The 23434-nt window shown below is 35.5% G+C and overlaps 1 protein-coding gene across 4 annotated transcripts in view; it reads right to left on the bottom strand.

The window, feature by feature from the left end:
- APP (amyloid beta precursor protein) overlaps window positions 1–23434 on the bottom strand; it is a 133452-nt gene that overhangs the window by 4325 nt on the left and 105693 nt on the right. For 2 of the 4 annotated variants that reach the window (XM_070942638.1, XM_070942640.1), the window contains 7 exons: window positions 22650–22783; window positions 20603–20677; window positions 18406–18564; window positions 16664–16792; window positions 14070–14169; window positions 13127–13345; window positions 3669–3722 (listed from right to left, as the gene is read on the bottom strand). In XM_070942638.1, coding sequence (XP_070798739.1) covers window positions 3669–3722; window positions 13127–13345; window positions 14070–14169; window positions 16664–16792; window positions 18406–18564; window positions 20603–20677; window positions 22650–22783 — 870 coding nt within the window. The remainder of the gene's footprint in view (window positions 1–3668; window positions 3723–13126; window positions 13346–14069; window positions 14170–16663; window positions 16793–18405; window positions 18565–20602; window positions 20678–22649; window positions 22784–23434) is intronic. The other 2 variants (XM_070942641.1, XM_070942639.1) reach the window with 1 other exon arrangement.

The following is a 23434-nucleotide window of genomic DNA, read 5'->3' as shown; positions in this document are numbered from 1 at the left end:
GAAATCTCGTAAGAGATATGTTTGGATAGTGGGCACTACAGTACCTGGAGGCAGCAGAGTAGAAGAGAAAGAACTAGACAAAATCACAAAATATAAAGACACACAAATAGAATTAGAATGACTGTGGCAAACGAAAGCAAAGATAGAACCAATAGTGATATGCACCGTTACGTACAATCTCAAAACAACTGGAACACCATTTTAACACCATCGCCATTGACAAAATCCCCATCAATCAATTGCAAAAAGCAACTTTACTTGAAGCAGTTTACATCCTGTGACATACCTTTTAATACCATCAAACAACAACACCTCTCAGGTCTTTGGGAAGGACTCAATCAATGGACAAAAACTCTGAATCCAGTTTAAACAATGTGGCTGAGTGTGTGAAGAACCACAACAATGTTATTTATAGCAATGTTTTTCCTCACGGAAAATACATATTACTTTTTCTCTCATTTCTTCCTAGATGATCCCTTATATTACTGTAATATGTTTTAATAAGGCAAATATATGCAAATTTGCCAAAGATCTGATGCCACAAAAAGGTTTACAACAGGTTTGCCCATTGAAAAACAATCAAGCCAGGCTCTGGTGACTTATGCCATAAAATGTATTTGTGTTGGGTGTGAAATTTTGCTACTTGCATAATAGATGGGGAAATAGGGGTATCTGTCAATCTTTAAAGAAGTTTTTTTAACAACAGCAACCAGCAGTTTGCAATTTCTTGCTAAGTATCAATATAAATGCTCAACATTACAAAAGTAATGTGCCAGTATGTGTTCATATCGAAACATTCTGGATGCAAGTAAAGCTTGCAAAAGTTCACACTTTCCATTTTATTCCAGTGAGATCAATGCATAGTTGTCAGACTAAAAAGAATGTATTTGCTAAATTAATTTACACTTTTCTGTGCTTATCTAGTGAAAGCTAGATGCTTAAGTTTAATAGTGGAGAAGCAGAGTCAACAGTGAGCTACTACCTTAATTTGAGCATTATATTCAAGTGACTCTTTAGGGAGTCATACTTACCTAACCACTGAAGACATCAATTTCTTCAACAGTTTATTGTTTAAATTACTACTCTATATCACAGGGTCATGGTGAAAACTGGATGAGGGACTGCTATAAACATGCCTTAATGTCCTGAAGGAATAAATCTAATAAATGTGAAGTGTAATTAGTGTATTTTTGAGATGCAGGTCAATAAAATTTTTTTTAGAAAATCCACATTTTGAGACAATGTTTAGAAGCAACTTTTGAAATTATACCACTCCTTATTTAGCAACATACCAGTTAGTTAGCAAAATAATAGTTAGTGATCTCTTACAAATATAATTGTAATTTTCTTTAGAAAATCATTTTCTGACCAATGCGCAGTTTGTGTACCTGACAAAAAAAGCTTTCAGTCTGAAACTTAATCACTCAGCAGCAGTGTTGGCTGGGAGGTTCTAATGAACTAATTGAGGTCACATTGCTGAGTTTGTTAAAGTAATCTCTCTCTTTGAGTAAGAGCAAAAAAAGGAAAACAAAATAGATCAAGCATAGGGCACTGTAGGACAAGGGTGTCAAACTGGCAGCCCAAAGGCTGGATGCATCATGCTCAGGCCACGCCTATCCCGGCTCCATAAAGGCAAAAAAAGTTGTGATATGTCAGATGACACAATGGAGTTTGACACCTGTGCTGTAGCAGATAACTGTATCTGAATTAGATGACATGGCTCTTCCCAGCTTTCTTTCTCTTTCTTTTCTTTCCTTCCTTTCCTCTCTTCCCCTCCCCCACCCCTCTCTCTCTCTCTCTCTCACACACACACATACAAACACTTGCTTAACAATGATTTCACAATGACAAAATCAATGGAACAGATTGTGACAGCTAAACCAGGACAGGATATAGCTTAATGGAATAAATCTGTATGAGAGCTTTCAAACAGTTCAAATTTTCTGTATGGTCAATAAAGGTTAATGAATAACAATGTTAAATGTCTAACTATCACAGGATGAGATTTTTAATAGGGCAGTTTCAAAAACCATATATTTGCTAGTTAACACAAGGTATTTCATTGAGTGAACTGTCCATTTTTTTCTTACCACCCCTGCCCTGAGATATTTTTCCTTGAGAAAACAGACATCAAAATAATTTTCTTAAGCTTATAATATATGAGTGATTAAAGTAAAGAAGAAATTACAAAGTCAGCAGATAGGTTTCTGAACAGAAGATGGAAACAGTCATTTATTTTTAAAACATTTGTAGTGTTAAAAGAACACTGAGGTATATTTTTTTCAAGAATGGCAAAAACGTCACATTAATTCTAAAGTCCTGTAATTGGTGATTGGATATGGAAAAAGACTCTGATAACCTATGTAAAACAGCAAGCAATTAAAAGCAATTATTTGAACTAGTTGTTGACCTGAGGAAACTGAAGTCCCTCCTCCAAAACTGCACTATTACATATATTTTATTAAGACTTGTTGGGCACTTCAGTAGATCTTTTTATGAAAGAAATAAAATGCAGTTAACAAGTTCAACCCAATAATCTTTAGAAGAGATCTGTAAACTGTCTTCTGTAAAACAAAGGGAATATTTGGTGATTATTTATTTTGAGCTGTAATTTTCTTTATTTTTAAGTTGCATTGTGCAACATGATTAATATTAAAACTTTGGTTTGTTTTTGTTTCAAAAGATATTAAGTTTTCTTTTCTTATGGTCTTAACAATACACCCAATGAATGTCTTGTGAACTTGTGAACCATAGAACAGTGTTATATGTTTATCTTATATGACACTGTGCCCAAATGACTTATTAGTGAACAAGTTATTTTAATGTTTATTATACACCAAAAATAAATGCCTCCAAAAGCCACTAATTTTATACAGATATATCCTCATTTGTGATATATTCCAGTTATGCTCATGAAAGAAGTAGAAAATGCTATTTACCATTGTTTAACTACTTTTAAAAAACTATTTTTTTACTAAAGTAGTGTGGCAGGGTGGGTAAATTACATTACATAGTAACTGAAAGGAAAATAATGTGGCAGTCTAGAAAATGTAGCTTAAAATAATATTTGCATTTTGGACTGAATAGATGGCACATTTTAAAGCCCATATATCTTATTAAACTTTTATCTTTCATGTGTAAAATTGTATCATGAAATATTACATATTTTGAACATCAAATTGATGCTGCTGAATGTTAAGAATATAAGGGGGAAAAACTACAAAGGAGCAATATGTCAATGAAGACTCAATCCTCCAGGGCAAAAGTATTTAAAAGAAGTTAAATCAGGGCAACTGGACTAATATATCTTAATCTTTATTGATTTTTTTTTAGTATCTTAAGACTAATACTGTATATACTTAATATACTTTGGTCCAGTTGCCCTTATTTAACTTTTTTAAATACATAGGAGTAACTATTTCCTAAACCATCCAGTCAGTCACTCTGCTTTTAATTTCATCATATTCTTGATATTTATAATTCATGGGTCAATGGAAATATTGAAGCAAGATGATTTTGCTTGTGTGTTACTGATGTTAAATCATGCCTATGCAAAGACAGAGGTGCACAGCAGAGAAATATGAAAAAGAAAAGATGATTCCTTCAGCTCAAGCCAAACATAGACATGCAGGACAACAGGTTAGGTAAAAGCCATGCCAATTATATACCTGGTCGTGTGGTGAGTCCTCTGTCTGCAGCTGGACGGGCATCAACTGGCTCAACTGTGTATATGCAGCCAAAGAAATAATAAAAAGGAAAGATAAGGAGCAAATAAAAAGAAATAAACAAAAACTTCAAAAACAATTTGCCTGTGGTTTTGATTGGGGCAGTGCAGGAAAGATATGTGCCATAAATAAAGTTACAAAAGCATCAGCTGAGAAAAAGTATCTGCTTTAAGTTAATCCTGAAAACAAAAAAGAAAGAAACAAGAACATTTGAAACTAAATGTATATATGCAACTGACATCTTATTGTAATTAATTTCTAGCTGTTACAATTTAGCTGTCCTGAATCAAAATAATAAACAATTATGTGATAGAAAAGAAAAAGTATTTCTTTCAAGGTGAAATAAATTATCCTGTTTTTTTTAAGCAAAACTGATAACATAAATAACACAAATAAATACATACCACTTATTTTAAGGTAGTTCTTACTCCATTTATTTCTCTTGCCCTTTAGAAGTTATGTTGCTGTTGTTACAATAATCATCATCAAATACTATCATAAATCTCAAAACAATTATGATTCAGTCTAGTTTGTAACAGAATAAATGAATGAAGTCTTAAAACATAATCTTTTCAAAACCAATATTCTATATTTCTAAAAAAAAAGAATTATTTCTAAAAAATGTTTTGGAAAACAATGTCTGTGCATGGTGGATCACAAGTCCCATTATTTTTAAGACAAATTAGAAATTACAAAAATTTCCACCCAATACATTTAAAGGCATTTGATTAGAAAAGATAGTCTTGATTATAACAGTTCTATAATTATAAAAGTTCTTTGTAGAAAACTGTAGCTACAAATAGTCTTAGCTTTGAAATCCAGCTTACCTGCCAAGCCTTCACATGCATTGTAACCAAGTTTAATATTTAGTTCATTAATGCCTACACGTTTATGATATATTTGACATTGTGAGCGCATGCAAATTTATTATTTTTCAAAATAACAAAAGATATTTAATTAATCCAGAGTTCTCACTCAAGGCACAAACACCCAGGGTCAAATTATCCTACTTCAGACACATTATGCAAAGACCTGCCTCTCTGGAGAAAGATTTAATGCTCGGAATGGTAGAATGAAAGAGTAGAGGAAAACCAGAAGCAAGGTGGATGAACTTAGTTATAGTGACAATATATTTGACTCCAGATCATCTGAAGGACCAAGTTAGAGATGTCCATGTTACGTCATAGAGAAAAAAATAATCTCTGTGGATGCTCAGAATTGACACTAACTTGATAGCACATAGTAAAAAAGCTAGGTTTTTTTTTGGAAGACAATATAAAAATCAACAATAACAAGTAATAATTGCAAAATTCAGAAATGTACAGGGAATGTAGAATATATCCATATGGAATATATGAATGAGAATCAAAAGAACATGTCATCTGTTACTTTTAGTAGAAAATAATTTTTAAAACTCTGCCCTGCAGCAGGACCCAGGAGCTGGCATACATTTTCTGTTGCAGAGGACAGCATACTCCATGGTCCCAAATTTATTGGCCCTCCACAAAGCTTTAAAGACCTAGCCAGCTTTTTCACTGGGTACAGAGCCAGGATAAAGGAGGAGCCCATTTGTAACTCTCCAAAAACTGAAAGGATTGCAGCCTTGGGCCTTGCTATGCTTTTCTTGTGTATGTGTAATGCACAATAAATCCTTGACTTACAACCACAATTGGGACCAGAATTTCCACTGCTGAGCAAGGTGGTTGTTAAGTGAGTCATGCCCAATTCAACAATATGTTTTGCCCCAATTGTTGAAGAACCGTTTCAGCTGTTAAGTGAATCATATGGCTGCTAAGTAAATCCAGCTTTCCCAGTGGTGAAATGTAAAATTTGTTACTACCGGTTCTGTGGGCGTGGCTTGGTGGGGAGGAAGTAATGTGACTGGGTGGGTGTGGCCAACTTCCCCCCCCCTTTTAAAAGCATTTTTTTCAGCTGAAGAGGTTGTAGAAAAAATGCTTTTAAAAGTAAAAAAAAAAAAAAGGCTCTGACGATCATGCGGCTCAGCTGGGCAGGAGGGCAGGCAGGGAGTTTTGCTACCAGTTCTCCAAACCACCCGCCGCCATCACTACCGGATTGGGTGATCCGGTCGGAACCGGGAGCATTTCACTCCTGAGCTTTCCCCATTGTCTTAGCTTGTAGGAAGCTGGTTGGGAAAGTTGCAAATGGCAATCTCGTGATCCTGGTACACTGCAACCACTGTAAATAGATGTTGGTTGCCAAGCCCATTAATTTTGATCACATAGCTGTGGGGAAGTTGCAATGGGCATAAATGTGAAGACTGGTCCTAAGTCACTTTGTCAGTACTATTGTAACTTCAAACGGTCGCTAAATGAATGGTTATAAGTCAAGCACTACCTGTGTGTGCTTTCAGATTGTTGATCTATTTTTAATTTTCATTCCATATTGCTAGTTGGGCAGCCATATCAACTGACAAAATAAATAAATAATCACAGAATGGTTAATGTAAGTTTACTTACAACAGGGGTGTCAAACTGGATTTCTTCGAGGGCCAGATCAGCACTGCAGTTCTCCTCCACGGGCTGGGGGAGCAGGGCGAGGGGGACGCAGGATGTATGCCTCCTGCAGCACCCTGCTGGCCAAAACTGGGCATGGGGAGTCTGCACACGGCCCCCCAGTGCCTCGTTTTCACCCTCCATGGCCTCCTGCAGCACTCTGCCAGCCATTTTTGGCTTGTTTTTCAGCCTGTTTTTGGCCTGTTTTTGACCAGCAGAGTGCTGCAGGAGGCCATGGAGGGTGAAAACGAGACACCGGGGGAGGGGGGGGGCGCATGCAGCCCGTTTTAGCTGCCAGAGGCACCATAGGCCAGCCCTTTGATATTTCCAGGCTGGCCCCGTAGGCTGGATTTAAACATCTCATGGGCTGTATCCGGCTTGCGGGCCTTGAGTTTGACACCTCTGACTTACAACATAATATTTGAATACAGAACCCTTTGAACCAGTAGTGATTTTTTTTATTCATCTGCAGGCTGAGAATTGGATAAATAAGAAGAAAAGCTTCTTCTTGCCCATGTGAATTGTGGGATTTATAGTCTCAATCAGTGAAAGCTTTTGTACTTGTGTTTTGTCTTTCTGAGCTGTCAACAGAAAATATTTTTTTGACTGCAGTTTTAGGCAGTGCCATCCATTAAAATCTTGACAGAGTGGAAAACCTGATTTTTTGCAGAAGATTCAAACGTTTGCATCCATTTATTTATAACATTTCTATATTGCTAATCTAATTAGCTTTCTGATGATTTTAAATCCATAAATTCACACCTTCTTAAAAATGGCATCAGAATGATTTCTATGCCCTTCTATATCCTTCAGCAGCTCAAAATGCTACCTAAGCGGTGTATTTTTCTCTGGAAAACTGCGAGCAAGGATGCCATCTGGATCTCCACAGATAAGGCTTATGTAAAATAGATGACCATAATTTGAAAAGTAACATATTGTAGCCTTCTTCTCTAATCTCATGAGAGGGACTCATACTGTAATCTGGAATTGAGTCTACCTGAAGCAGGTGCTCCCACAGATACCGAGGCACCATGCCAGGAAGGGCTTTATAGATTATGTTACCCTGGTGGCTCTCACACACTGTAAACAGGCTGCTGCATTCTTTGCCATTTGCAGCTTCAAGAGAGCCTTCAAAGGAACGCTCATATAAAGAATATTTCAGTAGTAAATCCATGAAATGATGAGGGTTATCTAAACTAGTAAGGAAATTGGCAGTTATCAAAATTGTGAGCAAATGGACTTCCGGTTTGTTCTTCGTAGCCACCAGACGGTCTCTTGGGACCGCCAGCCCCTTCGCCTGTAAAGAGCCGCCTGTACAGCGCAAAGGCGGCTCGAAAAACCCCATTTCCAGGAGGAAATGTGGGATAGAGCAGGTGAGTGCAGGTAGAGCTCTCCGTAGCCCCCAGGGGTTTTTTTTTTTTACTCTTGGGGGCGGGCGGAGGAAGCTCCCTATAGCACTCGCCGCCCGCTCCGGGCGTTGGGAGACTTCTGCCTTTTTGCAGAACAAGGCTACGAAGACAAGCCTTTTAAGATATTTAACAGATTAACTAAAGATGATGAGATTCGGATTTGGATCTGTGACCCTAAATTGCAAGTATTAATACTTATTTTACAAAGGATATTCAACAAAGCAAAAAAGACCTTTTAAAATGGCGATTGCCGAAACTGGAGCAGGGAAGCTGAAAAGAGAAAGTCCTTCCGTTTCTTATTAAGTTACAAAATAGCAGAATAAATGCTCCTGGTTACATTTGAAGGGATTTGAGCTGGATCTGTGACCTCGAATTGCAAGTATTTCACTTATTTTATAACAATTATTGAAGAAGGAAAAGGAAAAGGAAAAAAGAATCTTTAAAAAGGGCGACTGCCGAGGCTTGAGAAGGGGCTGAAAGGGAGAGTCCTTCCGTTTCTCATTGAGATACAAAGTAGCTGAATAAATATTTTTGGCTACACTTTAAAATAAAGCTCTACTTTTGTGTTTTTTCTTTTCCTGGAGATTTGATATTCATCTTGGTTGGAAAGAGGTTTTTTTTTTTCTCTGCTGCCTCTCTTTTCTTTTTAAGAAAAATAGTTTGTCTGTGTTGAAACATGGCATTAAAGTTGGACAAACAAGCAATGGGGGGGGATTCCCCCATTAACAAACTACGTGACCAAGTTTTAAAGCTCCAGTCTCAGAAAACCGATTTTAATATAATTGAATTTCTTTTGGAGGAGATTGTAAGAAGGGATGAGATTGTGAATCAGAACTTTGAAAAATTTAAGCAGGAAATTAAAGAATTAGTGCAATTAAAGTTTGATATTTTGAATCGAAAGATTATTAAAATGGCTAATGATCTTGTAGGATTTATGACTAAGTTGGATGAAAATACTAACTTATTAGAGTCTAAAGTGGAAGAAATTGAGGACAATTTGGATAATAAAATACAAAAAATTGAAAATGATTTGACAAATACTCAAGACAATAGCTCAGAAGAAAAATCTAAAATGGAGGTTGAACAAAAGTCTTGTAATGTAGAAAATTTACAACAACGGATTGAAAGAGAGGTCTTAATGATGCATTATAATTTTACAGAATATGCGATCAGACTCAGAGGTTTACAGGAAAATAACAGAGATGATTTAAGGAAAATATCTTCTGAAATTCTGGCTGGGATTTTAAAGGTTCAACCTGGGGAAGTGTTTTGTAGGATTGATAGAGTGTACAGAATAAACTCCTGGATTGCAAAGCAAAGGCAATTGCCTAGAGATGTGGTGATTTATTTTACAGACAAGGAAATTAGGAATAAAATTGTGCAAAATTCCTTCAATTCTACTTTGCAATTGTATGGAAGGAAGATATGGATCTACAAAGAGCTTTCCCCTAAGATGTTAATGGAAAGGAAGAAATTTGGTTTTCTGGTGACTGAGTTAAAATACAGAAATATTCCATTTAGGTGGAATGCCCCAGTTGGCATAATATTGAGATATCAAGGAGAAAGATACCAATTAGATACTGTTGAAAAAGCGGAAGAATTTTATCAAAAAATTTTGAAAATGAACTTAACATCTATAGGCACAATACAGGATAAGCAGAAGGAGTTGGAAATAAAGGGAAAACATCGAATTACAGAGGTTGTGGTAGACAAACTGTCTTTGGATTCTCTTGATACTCCAGCTGGATTATCTACAAATATGAGAGAAGCGGCATCTGATTTCAACGTGATGATCCAACAAGATCAGTTTATAAAGCAGAATGAAAACCGATCAGTTGATATACAACTTGTAGAAAGGAAAACAGGATGGAAATCAAACCCACAAAAAGAAAAGAAAAAAAGAAATAGGTCTCATAAAAACAGAAATTTCTAAACTAAGCAACGGTGAAGCCAGTGATTTAAAAAAAAAAAATGAATGAATATGTGAAAAGATAGTGGAGGCGAAGTATTGGTTAATATCATCCTGAGGACAGTGACAGACCTCTGCAATGCCGTAATTTTGGGATGTGAAAAGAGCCTTAATCTGTTGGATTTGAATTATCTATTTTGGATTTCTTTTCTTGTACTGATAAATATATTATAATTATTCTGAGCTACAAGGCAAGAGAGTTACGTTGGGGCATTCAGAAGATCTGGTTGTTACCCATTACGATGATGGGAATTAATAATCCTGATGAAAGCCACAATTATAACTATATGGAATACAATTATAATGTCACTCGGGTGGTTGTTTTTATTTTTATATATATATGAGGATATTCATTACTGATGGGGGCAGATGAAGACTGAAGACTTTGAACAAACTGTTGCACCAGGATGCTATGTTACCCAATTATGGATGGGGGACTCAACAATCTAGTGGAAAGACATCAAAGAAGATATTATATGGATTATAAATTTAAAGTTATTGTCTTTTTTTTTTAAATAACGGAATATATGTATATATATATATATATTAGTAGAGTGGGCAGATATTAAGAATTGAATTGTTGTGTATGGTAATTTTGTAGGAAAGTGGGTGGAAATATGTTAGTCTACTGATGGATTAGCTTAAGAAAAGGGATGTTTAAGTGATATATTTAGGGTAGTGGAGGAAATGGACAGAGTTGAATAAATGTTAAATTAGGACTTATGTGGAAGGCTGCTTTGAAATGTTATATTAATATACACAAAGAATAAATGTTAAAGTAGGATTTATTATACAGTCTTAAAGTGGAAGGTTGTTTTGAAATGTTGTAACAATACATAGATATAAGTTTTGGGGAGGACAAAAAGGGTAGATTATTGCTAAATTGGGGGTTATAATAATATTATACTAAACTAGAAGTTATCATACAATGTTATAGCAGACTGCTTTTTTTTTTTTTTTGAAATGTATGGTAAAAGGGGAAAGTAACAATATTAATAATATTTTTAGTAAGTAAGGGTCAGTATATAGAGGAGAGAGTAAGGCGATGGTAAAATATTATGTAATCTGTTATGAATTAGGTTTTTGGTGTGAAGAAGTCACGGGGGGATGGGTGGCGAGGGGGGGTTAGGGAGGAGGGGGGGAAGGAAAAAAGGGGAAAAATTTGTATTTGAAAACTTTTTCAATAAAAAAAAAAATTGTGAGCAAATGCAGCTTCTCCCATTTTCACAAAAATCAGAAAGTAAAAGAGTAACTGGAATTCTTGCACTATCATCTTAACCTTTCTAGTAAGTACACTAATTAGGACCTTGAGGTATGTTCCTTGGATTGTTTTCTGCTAGGATGTTGAAGGACCAGATCCATCTAGGAGGATCCCCAAAACATGGATCTATATCTAGGAAAGTCTTCTTATCCAGCATATCAAATATATCACATCTCAAGCTAAGTAAATTACTTCTGAGATAAACCTAATTCAAACCAAGTAGATTACTCAGTCAGTATCTTCATGTAGACATTACATACACAGGAGAGAAAGATGACCCTGCAGCACTACAAGTTGGTTACTGCTGGACAACCATGTATCAATAGCTTTTAAGTAGTGGTCAAAGCCTGTCCCATGTACTACCATTGACTGGTATGTACAGACAGGAAGGAGAGAAACACTGTAATATATTGCCCACGAATTCCAATGTTTAGCATGTAGTCCAGAAGGATTTCATAGTAGATGGTATCAAAGGAACTCAAGAGATCTAAAAGGACCAGAGAACTGTACTACACTTATCCATATTCTAATGCAAGCCATCCAGGAGGGAAATCAAGGTGGCTTCTGTCCATGCTCAGTTATGAATCCTGACTTCCATTCTAAATAAACCATTATCTTTAGGGTGATCTGTAGCTAGTACTCCACTAGTCTTTAAACAATTTTTTTTAAAACAAAAATGTTGGAGCCACATTGTTATTATCAAGAATTGCTGATTTTAGAGGGGGGATGAATGGCCATAAATTTCAAGGCAGCAGGCAGCAATGCCTTCCATAAGAGAAGCATTAACAACTTCTTGGATCCAATTGCTCATCCCTTTGTAGTTTCCCGAAAAAGCTAGACCAGGCACAGATTAAAGCATGTAGGTGACTATTTATTTTCTTGCATTCACAAGCCGAAGTTAAATTTCAGGTAACCGCTTGTGATTGCAAAACCCTTATAATCTCCTCTATTTCCACCAATACAGGGTTCACTAGAACAGATTTAAGTTATTTTACGTGCCAAATGTTTCTCCAGGAGTTTATGGCATCTTTGGGAAAATCTTATTTCCCAACCCCAAAATGGGAGCAAGCCACCAAAATAGGCCATAGAGACATAATGGATACCGTAAAGGTGTAAAAGTACACAGAGCTTCAAAAACTTTAAGTCTGATTTATATGTTGTGACTCATCAACAATGACTTTTCTAATTTTATTTAAGTTTAAATCACAAGTGAGGCTATGGTGGATGAGAAAGATGGAAGACGTATTGCAGCATATTTAGAGAGCTCTCATATTATTGGATAGCTACTGAGATTTCATTTTCATCTTATTTGAGATAGAGTCTAAGGTTGTTCCATTTCCTTATTACCAGCTGTGAATGGAGATCAAAATCTACAATATGGTCACAACAATAACCTCTAAGATCCTGGAAAGAAAAACATTGGGAAGGTTGGGGTGAGGATGTCAGGTTGAGACAGTGACAATGGCTGAGGAGTGGGTGGATAAGGGAAGAGAAAGATGTGGGAGTGGGCCAATGTGCTGTGCTAGGAGCTGTCAAAGGGAAGAGAAGAAAGAGGAGGGTGATGTGCTTTTCCTTCCTCTCAGCTATCACTGATGTCCTTGACTTTTCTTATAAACTTCATTCCTGCTGCTCCTTACAAGACATTTGTGCCTGGAATAGTCTAGTTTTGGTCCACAGACAGTCCAAAAGAGCCACATTTTGCCCATGGACCAAAATAATTAAAACTTACATGGTTTGGTTTGAGCACAGACCAGCCAAAAACAGCTATTTCATTGACAGAATGGTTCAAGCATGGAATATTTTGCATAAATCTAATTAGTAGAATTTTTTTGAATATGCCAATTCATATTAATTATTAAGTGTACAATATTCCTTTAAATTTCACTTTCATTAAGTCTCCAAGTTAGTAATACCTATTAAGAACTCTGAGCACTTCTCTTAATCATGTTTTATTATTACAAGTTATAACCATTTCTGACAGTTTCTTGACATTAATACCCTAAAGGCATCTCACTTCAATTTTTTTTACTGATTCTCAGTCCAATGGAGTACATAAATGTCACCCCTGAAATTTCTCATGCATATCCATATGTATATCCCACAAATAAAATGATCAAGTTGTTCTGACATACCTTCCACTACTCAGAATGATTAAAGAAAAACCTTGCTCAAGTCAGAGAGATCAAGTCTTTCTCACAATGAATCTTATAATAAGCACACTATCTCCATCCAAGCTCTTATTACATTACCTTCATTTTCAGTATTTGCTGGGACTGAATCAACTGCAAAGGGATGCCAAGGCTGAAGATCGTCTAGGCTGAATTCTCCATCTACTGGGAGATGTTCAACTGTTTTAGTCTCTGTCAATGAAGGCATGAGGGCATCATTTCCATAGCTGATCCTGGGTTCACTTATCATATTAGCCAAGACATCATCAGAGTAGTTTTGCTCTTTCTGAAGTAATTCATCTGAAGAAAGACAAAAAAAAAAAAAATATTTTAGACCATTACCCTAATAATTTATCTTGATACAACATTACACTATACTTCTTTTAAACAATTTAAACAATCTACCTGAAGGCAAGACAAGAAGCAATGGATGGAAATTAATCAAGGAGAGAAGCAATCTAGAACTAAGGAAAATTTTCCTGACAGAACAATTAATCAGTGGAACAAATTGCCTCCAGAAGTTGTGATTGCTCCAACATTTTTAAAGAAGAGATTGGACAACCATTCGTATGAAATGGTATAGGGTTTCCTGCCCAAGCAGAGGGTTGGACTATAAGACCTCCAAGGTTCCTTCCTTCCTTCTCTCCTCTCCTCTCCCCTCCCCTCCCCTCCCCTCCCCTCCCCTCCCTTTTCTCTTTGAAAAGCACATACAATTCCAGCAACATTGATAAAAGCAAACATATTCTTCTGAGCAATACATTGTATTTGCCTATTTATGGTTTGTTGCATGAAGAGTATGGAGAAATCCAATTTCTTATTAACATATAGTGGCTTTTCTCATCTCATGTTAATAGTCATGTGATAACTCAACCCCACTTCAGTTCTGTGCTTGCTTCAGACTGTATGAGAAACCATTATCTCCTTTAATATCATGCATGTTACAATTTCTTTTCTCCCAAATTATTGAAAATTATTGCATTATTGCTAGAATAAAAAATTTAAACTAAAATGAGATTGCACTTACCAACTTCATCCTGAATCTCTTCAGCAACTGCCGGCACATTATAAAGAAGAGAAAGAGACTGGTTCATACGTTCATATGTCACACGTAGATGTGTCATAACCTACAGAAATAAAATTACAACACTTACAAACTTCTTGAAGTTATAGCTGAGAATTTATAAAAGGATTAATAAGAAATTCACTGATGTTATCCCAACAGAATGAGGAGTTCTCTATCAGGGGCTTTTCTGAACAATTATTCACAATACCTAATAATGCCTGAAAACCCTCCATTTATGCTAGTGTTTCAAATCTACAAAAGCAGTCATATTTAAGTGTTCCAATTGAGGATTGATAAACTGCATGCTAAATAGACATGCCAAAGTCAATGAGTTCCTCACCCTGACATCTATTCTTGCTTCTGACTGAGTTTCACCCAGGGATAGGAGGTGCTGGAGCATTACTGCTTTAATATGTACAAGCCTCAAAGGGTGTGTGTGTGTGTGTGTGTGTGTGTATATATATATATATATAATGTATGTATGTATGTATGTATGTATGTATATATGTATGTATGTATGTATATATGTATATGTATATGTCTATGTAAGTTTTCACGGGTATATATGTGTGTATAGTTAATATTTCGGGTTTCTTCCCGTGTAATTGTGGATATATCCCTAAAAGGGTAGAAGCGACGTTTCGACAGAATCTCATCTGCCATCATCAGGCTTATGTGAGGAGTCTTTTGCAGTAACTGCCGTTACTACTTCAAATCTGGTGCTGGTAGTCTGGGATGGCTCCACCTTTTCATTCTGATTGGTTGGGAATACATGTTTTTCTTCTAGCCAGGTTTTCCCTACGTAACCAAGGATTTTTGTAGCTCCAGCTCAGTAGAATCACATCTACTCGGTTCTGGGCTTTTTTCTTTTCTAACAGCTAGCAAGCTCTAACTGCTAGGTGGGAGACCTAAATAGGGTCTCAAATATATATATATATATATATTTGATTTATATGCCGCCCTTCTCTGGAGACTCAGGGCGGCTTACAATGCGCAAAGCAATAGCCTTCATTCTTTTGTATATTTATACAAAGTCAGCTTATTGCCCCCACAACTGGGTCCTCAATTTACCTACCTTAGAAAGGATGGAAGGCTGAGTCAACCTTGAGCCTTGGCAAGATTCGAACCTGCAGTAATTGCAGGCAGCTGTTCTTAATAACAGGGTGCTTTAGACCACTGTACTACCAAGGCTCTTTTATAGCCAGTACAAGAATTCCTAAAATGATCAAAATATCATTACCTTGAACTGTCATATGTCTTATACTGTCCTTCAGGGAAATGCCACAATGACCAAGGAAGCACTTTCTGAACGATTTACTTTGAATTCAAACATTAGAATATAGAAAATCTCCAATGAACAGCATCTAGTCATGCACAAATTGTAACAGAAGGATTTTGACAAGAAGAAGTTTACAGCTAATCTGACTGACAACATTCCTTACTCTGATTCTGTTGCTGGTATCTGAAACCGGTAATACTAAGTGTCAGAGTTAGGGTTAGTGAGGGTTTTCAGTCACAAAGCCCTTTCTCCACTGACTTCAGAAGATGACTGAAGAGATATTAAAAAGTAAGCATTTGCTGGATATTCCACATATTGGGAACATCATTTTCCCTTTATCCCATAGAAAAGTTGATAAAGATGTTTAACCGAATATTTTATGATTTGGGAGAGAAGAACGTAGCCTATATTCTTGGTATTCCTTACAGATCTCCCATTCAAGTACTAACCACACTTCATCTTGCTTAGCAACTGAAGCCAGACAAGGCCAGAGAACTGTAAAAAGGGAAACTTAAGCCAAAGGCAGCTTTACGAAATGGAAAGTTCAGCCCTTGTTTTCTTACTTGCATGTGAAATTGATCTATTAAGCATTTACTTTACAAGCGCCATACAAGAATGTGTTAATAATTCAACTATAAAAATCTACATCATTTCTAATCTTTTCATACAACTTTTGCCTTTTTATACTTGTAATAAAATTGTGTTTTAATAAAAACAATCAAGCAGCTTTTGCATATTGTGCATTTAAAACCTCGGAGAGAAAGATGTCCACAGGAAAATTTGAAACTTCAAAAATTCTACAAATATGCTTGGCAAAGCATTATATTAATACCTTTAGTAAAACAGGCAAATTAAACAGCTTTTTAAATAGGAAACTATCACTCACATCATCAGTAACGGCTGACCATCAAAGTAGTAACTGCTCTGTTTGGATGAGCAATAATTTACTGTATAAGCATAACCATTTATCAATAATAGTTTCCATATAATATAGGAATAAATAGACATAAATGAATTTAGATCAAGAAGGAGCGTTTGATAAAAAATGCAGCCTAAGCAGAAATCCAAATTTTATTATAAAAATACTGCAGTGGATGCAACAAAAATGCTTAAAGTGTGACAACTTTAGTTTCTCTAAAAGATTAAATATAAAGAGAAACAATATTACTGTATTGGATCTTGCAACCTTTTAAATCTCTGCTTTATATTCAACCTTTTTATGCTGACATTCACACAATATTAAAATAAGAACTTCTATAATTTTCTATCTTATTACCTGAGATCTGATCTGTGCTGCTTTCTTAGGATCCACCATACGCACATGTTCAAAATGTTTCAGTGTATGCTGTCTGTCTTTCTGCTCTGCACGCACATATTTCTTCAGCATATTAAATACATGTCGAGGCTATAGAGATAAAAGTCACCACATAAATCACTTATGAAGTTGACAGTCCCATGAAATGTGTCTGTCCCTTGTATGTAGCCTTTAAAAGACTAATAAGCCTTACATTCTGTGAAATAAGGTAGCGTTCTTCTGGTATTAGGACTGTTCATTTCCCAAAGTATAGTAATATGAAAAAAATAGTATATAATATAGAGGACAATGTTAGTTTTTAAGTGTATTTTTCAATGTATAAGCTGCCTTCAAAGTTCCAAGTCATATCCATTTTAGACAAATACTCACTTACAAAGATAATAATAGTAAAACTTTCATTTACCCAAAGGCAAGATATATGTTTCCATTAAATCCAAATACCCATAAAATCCAAACTTACATCAAGTTCATTGATTTAATTCATTATAAAGATGAGATATATTTTAATAGTGTCAAAAAAACCAAGATGAATTATTTTGCAGTCTGTAAAGGCATCATAATCGCACTTTTCATATTTTGCAATATAAAAGCAGCCAAGACAAAAATGTGTTAAGCTAGTCAGAAGAGGTATTAACTACAATTTAATACAAATGCCATACTTAACAACCTTTAAATGCAAAAATCATGTCATTTCTAATAAATACCTGATTTAGAAATATATTGGATTAAAAAAAATACAGTAGGTCGGAAAAATTGAAGCTTCTGCAGTCCTCTAAAGCAGCAGTCCCCAACTTTTACAGCTTGGCAGCCTGGCAGGGGGAGGGGATCTGGCCTAGGCAAGTGGTGGGTGGGCACATGCATGCACATGCACACCAGCCCGCTGCTTGGAGAATTCGAACTGTGTGTCAGCCCGCTACTCACACAATTCAAACTTGTGCGCGCAGGCCCGCCACTCACACAAGTTGAGCTGTGCATGTGTGCCAGACTGCCACTCGTGTAAGTCAAGCTGCGCAAGCCTGCTGTTCGCACAAGTCAAAATGCACGTGTGCAAGCCAGCTGTTCACACGGCCAGGTTCCAAACAGGCCACAGCCTGGGGGTTGGGGATCCTTGTTCTAAAGATACAATACATCTACAAATCAATCATACTTTAAAAATTGCTACTTTGTTAAGTCACACATTCAATTAAAAACTCCTAACATCAATTTTTTCTTCTGCAAAGCCTATCATTTACTTCTTAAATTAACAAACCTATTATTCACTTATTATACTTATTTAGGGATTTAAGATCAATACCATATTAGTCTTTTGTTATAAATGTCCCACTAACGTATTTTCTATTATTGGTAACTTCCATGTTTAAGATTTTATTATTTCTCCAATACACTTACTTTTGATATTGCCCAATTTGATACCATTAAGAAATATGACATGCTATATAATATGAAATATATTATTATTCATGGATAAGAATATTTCAGAATTTGTTAACATCTGAGACATTATAATAAATGATAAATTTTAAAATTGTATTTAAAGGACAATGAGTTTACAAAGACAAATAGCTTACTTTAACCAGAATAACGTGATTTAAATTCCAGTGTATATTACTTTGAGATAAATGGATCCATGGGTCCATGCACTCCTGCTTGTGAATAAATTCCTAGTTACAATAATATAATCTATGATTATTTGAATCCCTTACTTTAGGGGGCACAGCCTGTAGAGCTGTAATATAGTTTTCCAAAGCAACACGGCGGCGGTCATTGAGCATGGCTTCAACTCGGGCCATGTGAGTCTCTACTAGCTGCTGTCTCTCATTTGCAGCTTCTTGTTCCAAGGATTCCACCTTCTCTTGGAAATGCTATTGGAGAAAAAAAAAGGATTTCAGCAAAAGTAATTGTAATAATATAAGCAGCAATAAATTTGAAACATAAACATTCTGAAAATGAATTGTATTGTCTTCACTGGGAGCTTCTGGAATTTTCTGAATTTTTATTGTTTATGGCCAATCTTTCCAATATGGTTAGATGTCTCTCCTGATTCTGAAAATTGTAGCAAAAAGTGAAAGTGTCCAGTAATGATCCAAGTTTCAATGTTCAACAAAATGTGATCATATATAAAGAAAAAACTCAACTTTTAATGTATTGATAAAATTACACTACTATTTTTCCAAAAACAGAGGTTATACAACATATCACATATTCCAATAAGTATAATATGCTTCTGAGATCAGCAAGCCACCCCGTCTTCGCAAAACTGAAATCATGCATGAAAAAATGTGTGCATTTCTGTCCCAATTACATCTCTCTTCTCATACCGTCTTCAAATTAACTTCAGGCATATTCCCCGGGGGGGGGCGGCGGCGGGGGGAACTGTGATACTAACTATAGTCTATTTTATTTTCTCTGTATTCCATGGAGTTCAAAGCATAAGCTACATAAGGTGATGATTATGTGCTTATGAAGTACATAAGGCTAGACTATATGATTTACTCAAAGTTATTAAGTAAATTTAAGGTCTTGGGGATAGGGGAGTATATATTCTATTCTTTAAGAGGAATTGGCTGTTCTCTTCATAAATTGAGAAGAATCATCTATCTGCTTTCTGTACATAATTTAAATTAAACGGCATAAAATTTTACTCGCTTGTAGCTTAATTGTTTTAGAAATAAAATTATTATTGACTTTAATAACAAGGATCAATAATAACAAAAAAGAATGTGTTTATTTCATTCTATTATTCAAAAAGAGCTACTACTATACTATTAAAACTATATGCATAAAAAGAACACTAAATAATAGAAACTAAAATATAAACATTTAAATTATAAACGTTAAAATTATAAATCTAGATAATTATATGTAATGAAATAGACTTTTTTTTAATATAATGGTATAGCCAGTGGCCCCCAACCCTTGAACTGGGCATTGAGCTGTTTGGAACAGGGCCATGGAAGTGGCAGGCAAGAGCATGTCCTCGATTTACAAATTGAGACCAAAATTTCTGTTGTTAAGCAAGACATTTGTTAAGTGAGTTTTGCCCCATTTTACGACCCTGCTTGCCACAGTTGTTAAGCCAATCACTGCAGTTATTAAATTAGTAACATGGTTGTTAAGTGAATCAGGCTTCCCCATTGACGTTAGAATTTTGCAAAACATGATCACATGACCCTGGGACACCACAAGCATCTTAAATATGAACCATTTCCCAAGCCTCTAAATGTAAATCACGTGACCATGGGAATGCTACAACGGTCATAAGTGTGAAAAATGGTCACTTTTTTCAGTGCCGTTTAACTTCAAACAATCACTAAATGAACTGTTGTAAGTAGAGGACTACCTTATATGCCCTTATAATATACAACCTATTCTGTGATGGAACACTTTCCAGACGCATATTCAGTCTAGCTTTTGGGATATCTCTTACAAACTCTGTGCCATCAAGGTATGTTAGTGTTATAATGTAACATACCTGAAAACTAGAGATCACAACTCCTTCCCCCACCCAGGAGCAGCCACACACCTGCCTGCTGAAAAGGGAAAGGAAGGGGAAGAAAAGGGAGGGAGATTTTCCATGCTCCTACCATTCTCACAAGGAAATTCAATGGGGAAGCTGGCAGAAAAAGTCACTACTGCTCCCTCTTCTTTTGCCTGCCCATGGTCATTCTGTGTCTCTGTTTAGATAAGGAAAGATCTCTAAAATGATGATCCAGTGGGGGAATGAATTATGCAGTGGTTATTAAGTGTACGTAAACACACAATGTACACAATCTATTATAATAAGCTCTGTGCACAAAATAAATAAAAATAGTAATGCTGTTAAGTGTTACACAAAACTCAATCATACCACAGTCTTATTTTTTTAACTATACAATCCTAAATTAGCATTTTCTTTTTTACCTGAATGACAGCCTTTTTATCAGCCTTTGGCAAATTTTTTGCTTGATGTTCTGCCTCTTCCCATTCTCTCATGACCTGTGCAAATAAAACAGAAAATGAACAAATATTGTCCTATGTAAAATGGTTTCAAATGTTTACTGCTTAGAAAAGTTTTTTTTTTCCAATTATAGTATGGAGTGACTCCTAAAAGCTGAATAGTGAAAATTATTCACATTCCAAAGAGGCACTCAGTGTTCATTCTAGGGACAGCCCAGGTTTGCTATTAACATCAAGCCAGAAAGTAAAGACAATTCAGTTAACAATGATTGTATACATACATAGATTGGAAGGCAAACACTAAAATCATAAATACTTTACAGTATTAATCACTGCACAATTATGCAAATTATTAGATTATGAATACAGCTGATTAGTTAAATATACACATAATGTCAAGAGCTAATGTATTGTATGTTTGAGAAAGTATTTATGCACAAGACATTTCCAGTGTTTTTCTGAAGGTCTTATTTAAAACTGTACAGCAAGGCTGGACAAACCTTAGGCTTACAGGATGTGCATGTGCTCTCAGTTAAAATACTGAAATCAACCAACCAGCCAACTAAAAAATACATAGGATGTCAATTGATTTTTAAAATTAAGAAATGTGTTTCCTCACCCCAGGCACTTATCAGTATCAGAACTAAATTCACAAGTTCTTTGATTGAAAAAATACTTGTTTTCCCCTGTGTTTATTCAAAGGGGTTATTGTATATGCCATTTTTACATAATTTAAACCAATAATCCAGTTTACAAGCGAACATATTTAATCCATGTTTAAAAAAAAACACATTTACTATAAAAATAATTTAAAGTTAAATATTTGTGTACCTTCACCCAACCAAGAAGAAAAAATCGGAAACAAATACTTTACTTCTGACGTATACTTTTTATATTCTTAGCATACATCACAGCAGAAGAAAATATGGATCTTTTTCCTGTTTTGCCTGCCAATCAGTTTCATACAAAAATTCATTACATTCACTTATTTTGGCTATTTCATGCTTTTCCCCCTTTGCTGAATGGATTAGAGACATTGATATATGGTTGACAGTTACCTCTGCAAATTTATGTACCCATTTTATAATCAAAAAGATATTGTTATCAGCCAATTACAATGGTGGGCAGGGGGAGGACTTTTTGGACACAAGATATTAACATTAGTGGCCAGCAAAAAACAAACAAGAGATAAGAATATAATTATTATTTATTATTATTATTTATTAAATTTTTATACCGCCCTTCTCCCGAAGGCCTCAGGGCGGTGAACAGCCAAGATTAAAATACATACAATATGAAAATTAAAATAATTTAAAACATAATTAAATCAATTTGGCTTCCCCAATTTAAAACCCCTTACCCGTAAAATTAACCAGTTAAAAATTTTAAGCTAGCCCGGCTTGCTGAAATAGAAAAGTCTTCAGGGCCTGGAAGAAAGTACGGAGGTCTGGGATCAATCGTATCCCTGGGGGTAGCTCGTTCCAGAGGGCGGGTGCCCCCACAGAGAAGGCTCTCCCCCTGGGGGCTGCCAGTCGACATTGTTTGACCGATGGCACCCTGAGAAAACCCTCTCTGTGAAATGCTTTATTAGAGTTTATCATTTATCATTTACAAAGGTTCTATAAAAAGTGTAAATTTTTAGCAGGCCAGCTTCTCTTTGAAAGTTATGAATGTTCACTCTAAAGCTGAATTAAAACTACACAGATTATATTTTGAATATGTAAGCATTGGGTGGGAAAGTTTGACGCACCATATCCTCAACTTATTAAATCAAAAGTGAATGCTTCTTTAAATTCAAGAAGGGTGCACAATTGCATGAATAGGCTTGTAGATTTTTTAAAAGACTTGTGGTGTTGGGGAGTAAGCAACTGGAGGAACAAAAATGAGAGGATAAATTAAATAATCAGAGAAATTCATTAAGGTTTAGGAAACGGGAACACTTGATTATAGCGGATATCTACATCAAGTTTGCATTACAAAAACCAGTTAATAAGACCCATCTGCGGTTTACCTGAGACATTCTTTCACGATGCTTCGCTTCTAGTCTCTCTTTTGCTTTTTGGAAATGGGAATGTTCATTCTCATCACCAGGTGTTTCCAGGTACTTGTCAACAGCATCCGGAGTGCTGGCAGCTGTGGTAGGTACTAGAAACAGGAATTTACAAAAGAAAGCAAAAATTTCTTTTAAAAGGAATTATGAAATCTTACATTGTAAGCAACCAGCTAGTAGAGGAACAAATACAGAAATAATGTATTTCAAGAAAATATGTCATTTCAGAGAAGATGCATATAAACACAACAGGAAAGCATGAAAGTTTCAGGTTATTTCAAAAGAAGCAATGAGAGGAAACTAGGATTTTAAAACATTTTTTTTTTAATTTGGGAAAGCAATCAAGTATATAATTACATATGCAGATTTAATTCGTAGGCAAGTTTGATTTGTACCCTGTTCCTACAGACGACACATTTTAAAAACCCACTTTATGACTACACTCAAACATTATTTTATTATTAGTTACAACTAACAAGACAGGAGGTAGGAATAGCATATGAGACAAAGACAGGGAGAGAACACTAAACTTGATCTATGCAGCTCTCCAAAGCTTTGATTGCCAGAAAAAGCTCACAAACATATGGTAATAGCATATGTTAAAAATTCATCATTGTCCAAACACAAGCTTTCTGCTAATTATTGCAGGCTTCTTTAGCCTTGCCTTTAATTTGGAAACTGAAGAAATTATTACACAGGAAACTGTCATAAACCAAGACAATTTATTTGTTCATCTAAGCCAGAAT

This window comes from Pituophis catenifer, unplaced genomic scaffold (genome assembly GCF_029215685.1).
Source record: "Pituophis catenifer annectens isolate HBS135680 unplaced genomic scaffold, rPitCat1.0.hap2 SCAF_4, whole genome shotgun sequence".
NCBI classification, from domain to species: domain Eukaryota; kingdom Metazoa; phylum Chordata; class Lepidosauria; order Squamata; family Colubridae; genus Pituophis; species Pituophis catenifer.
The sequence above is the reverse complement of the archived record's forward strand: the minus strand, read 5'-3'. Positions and strand labels throughout refer to the sequence as shown.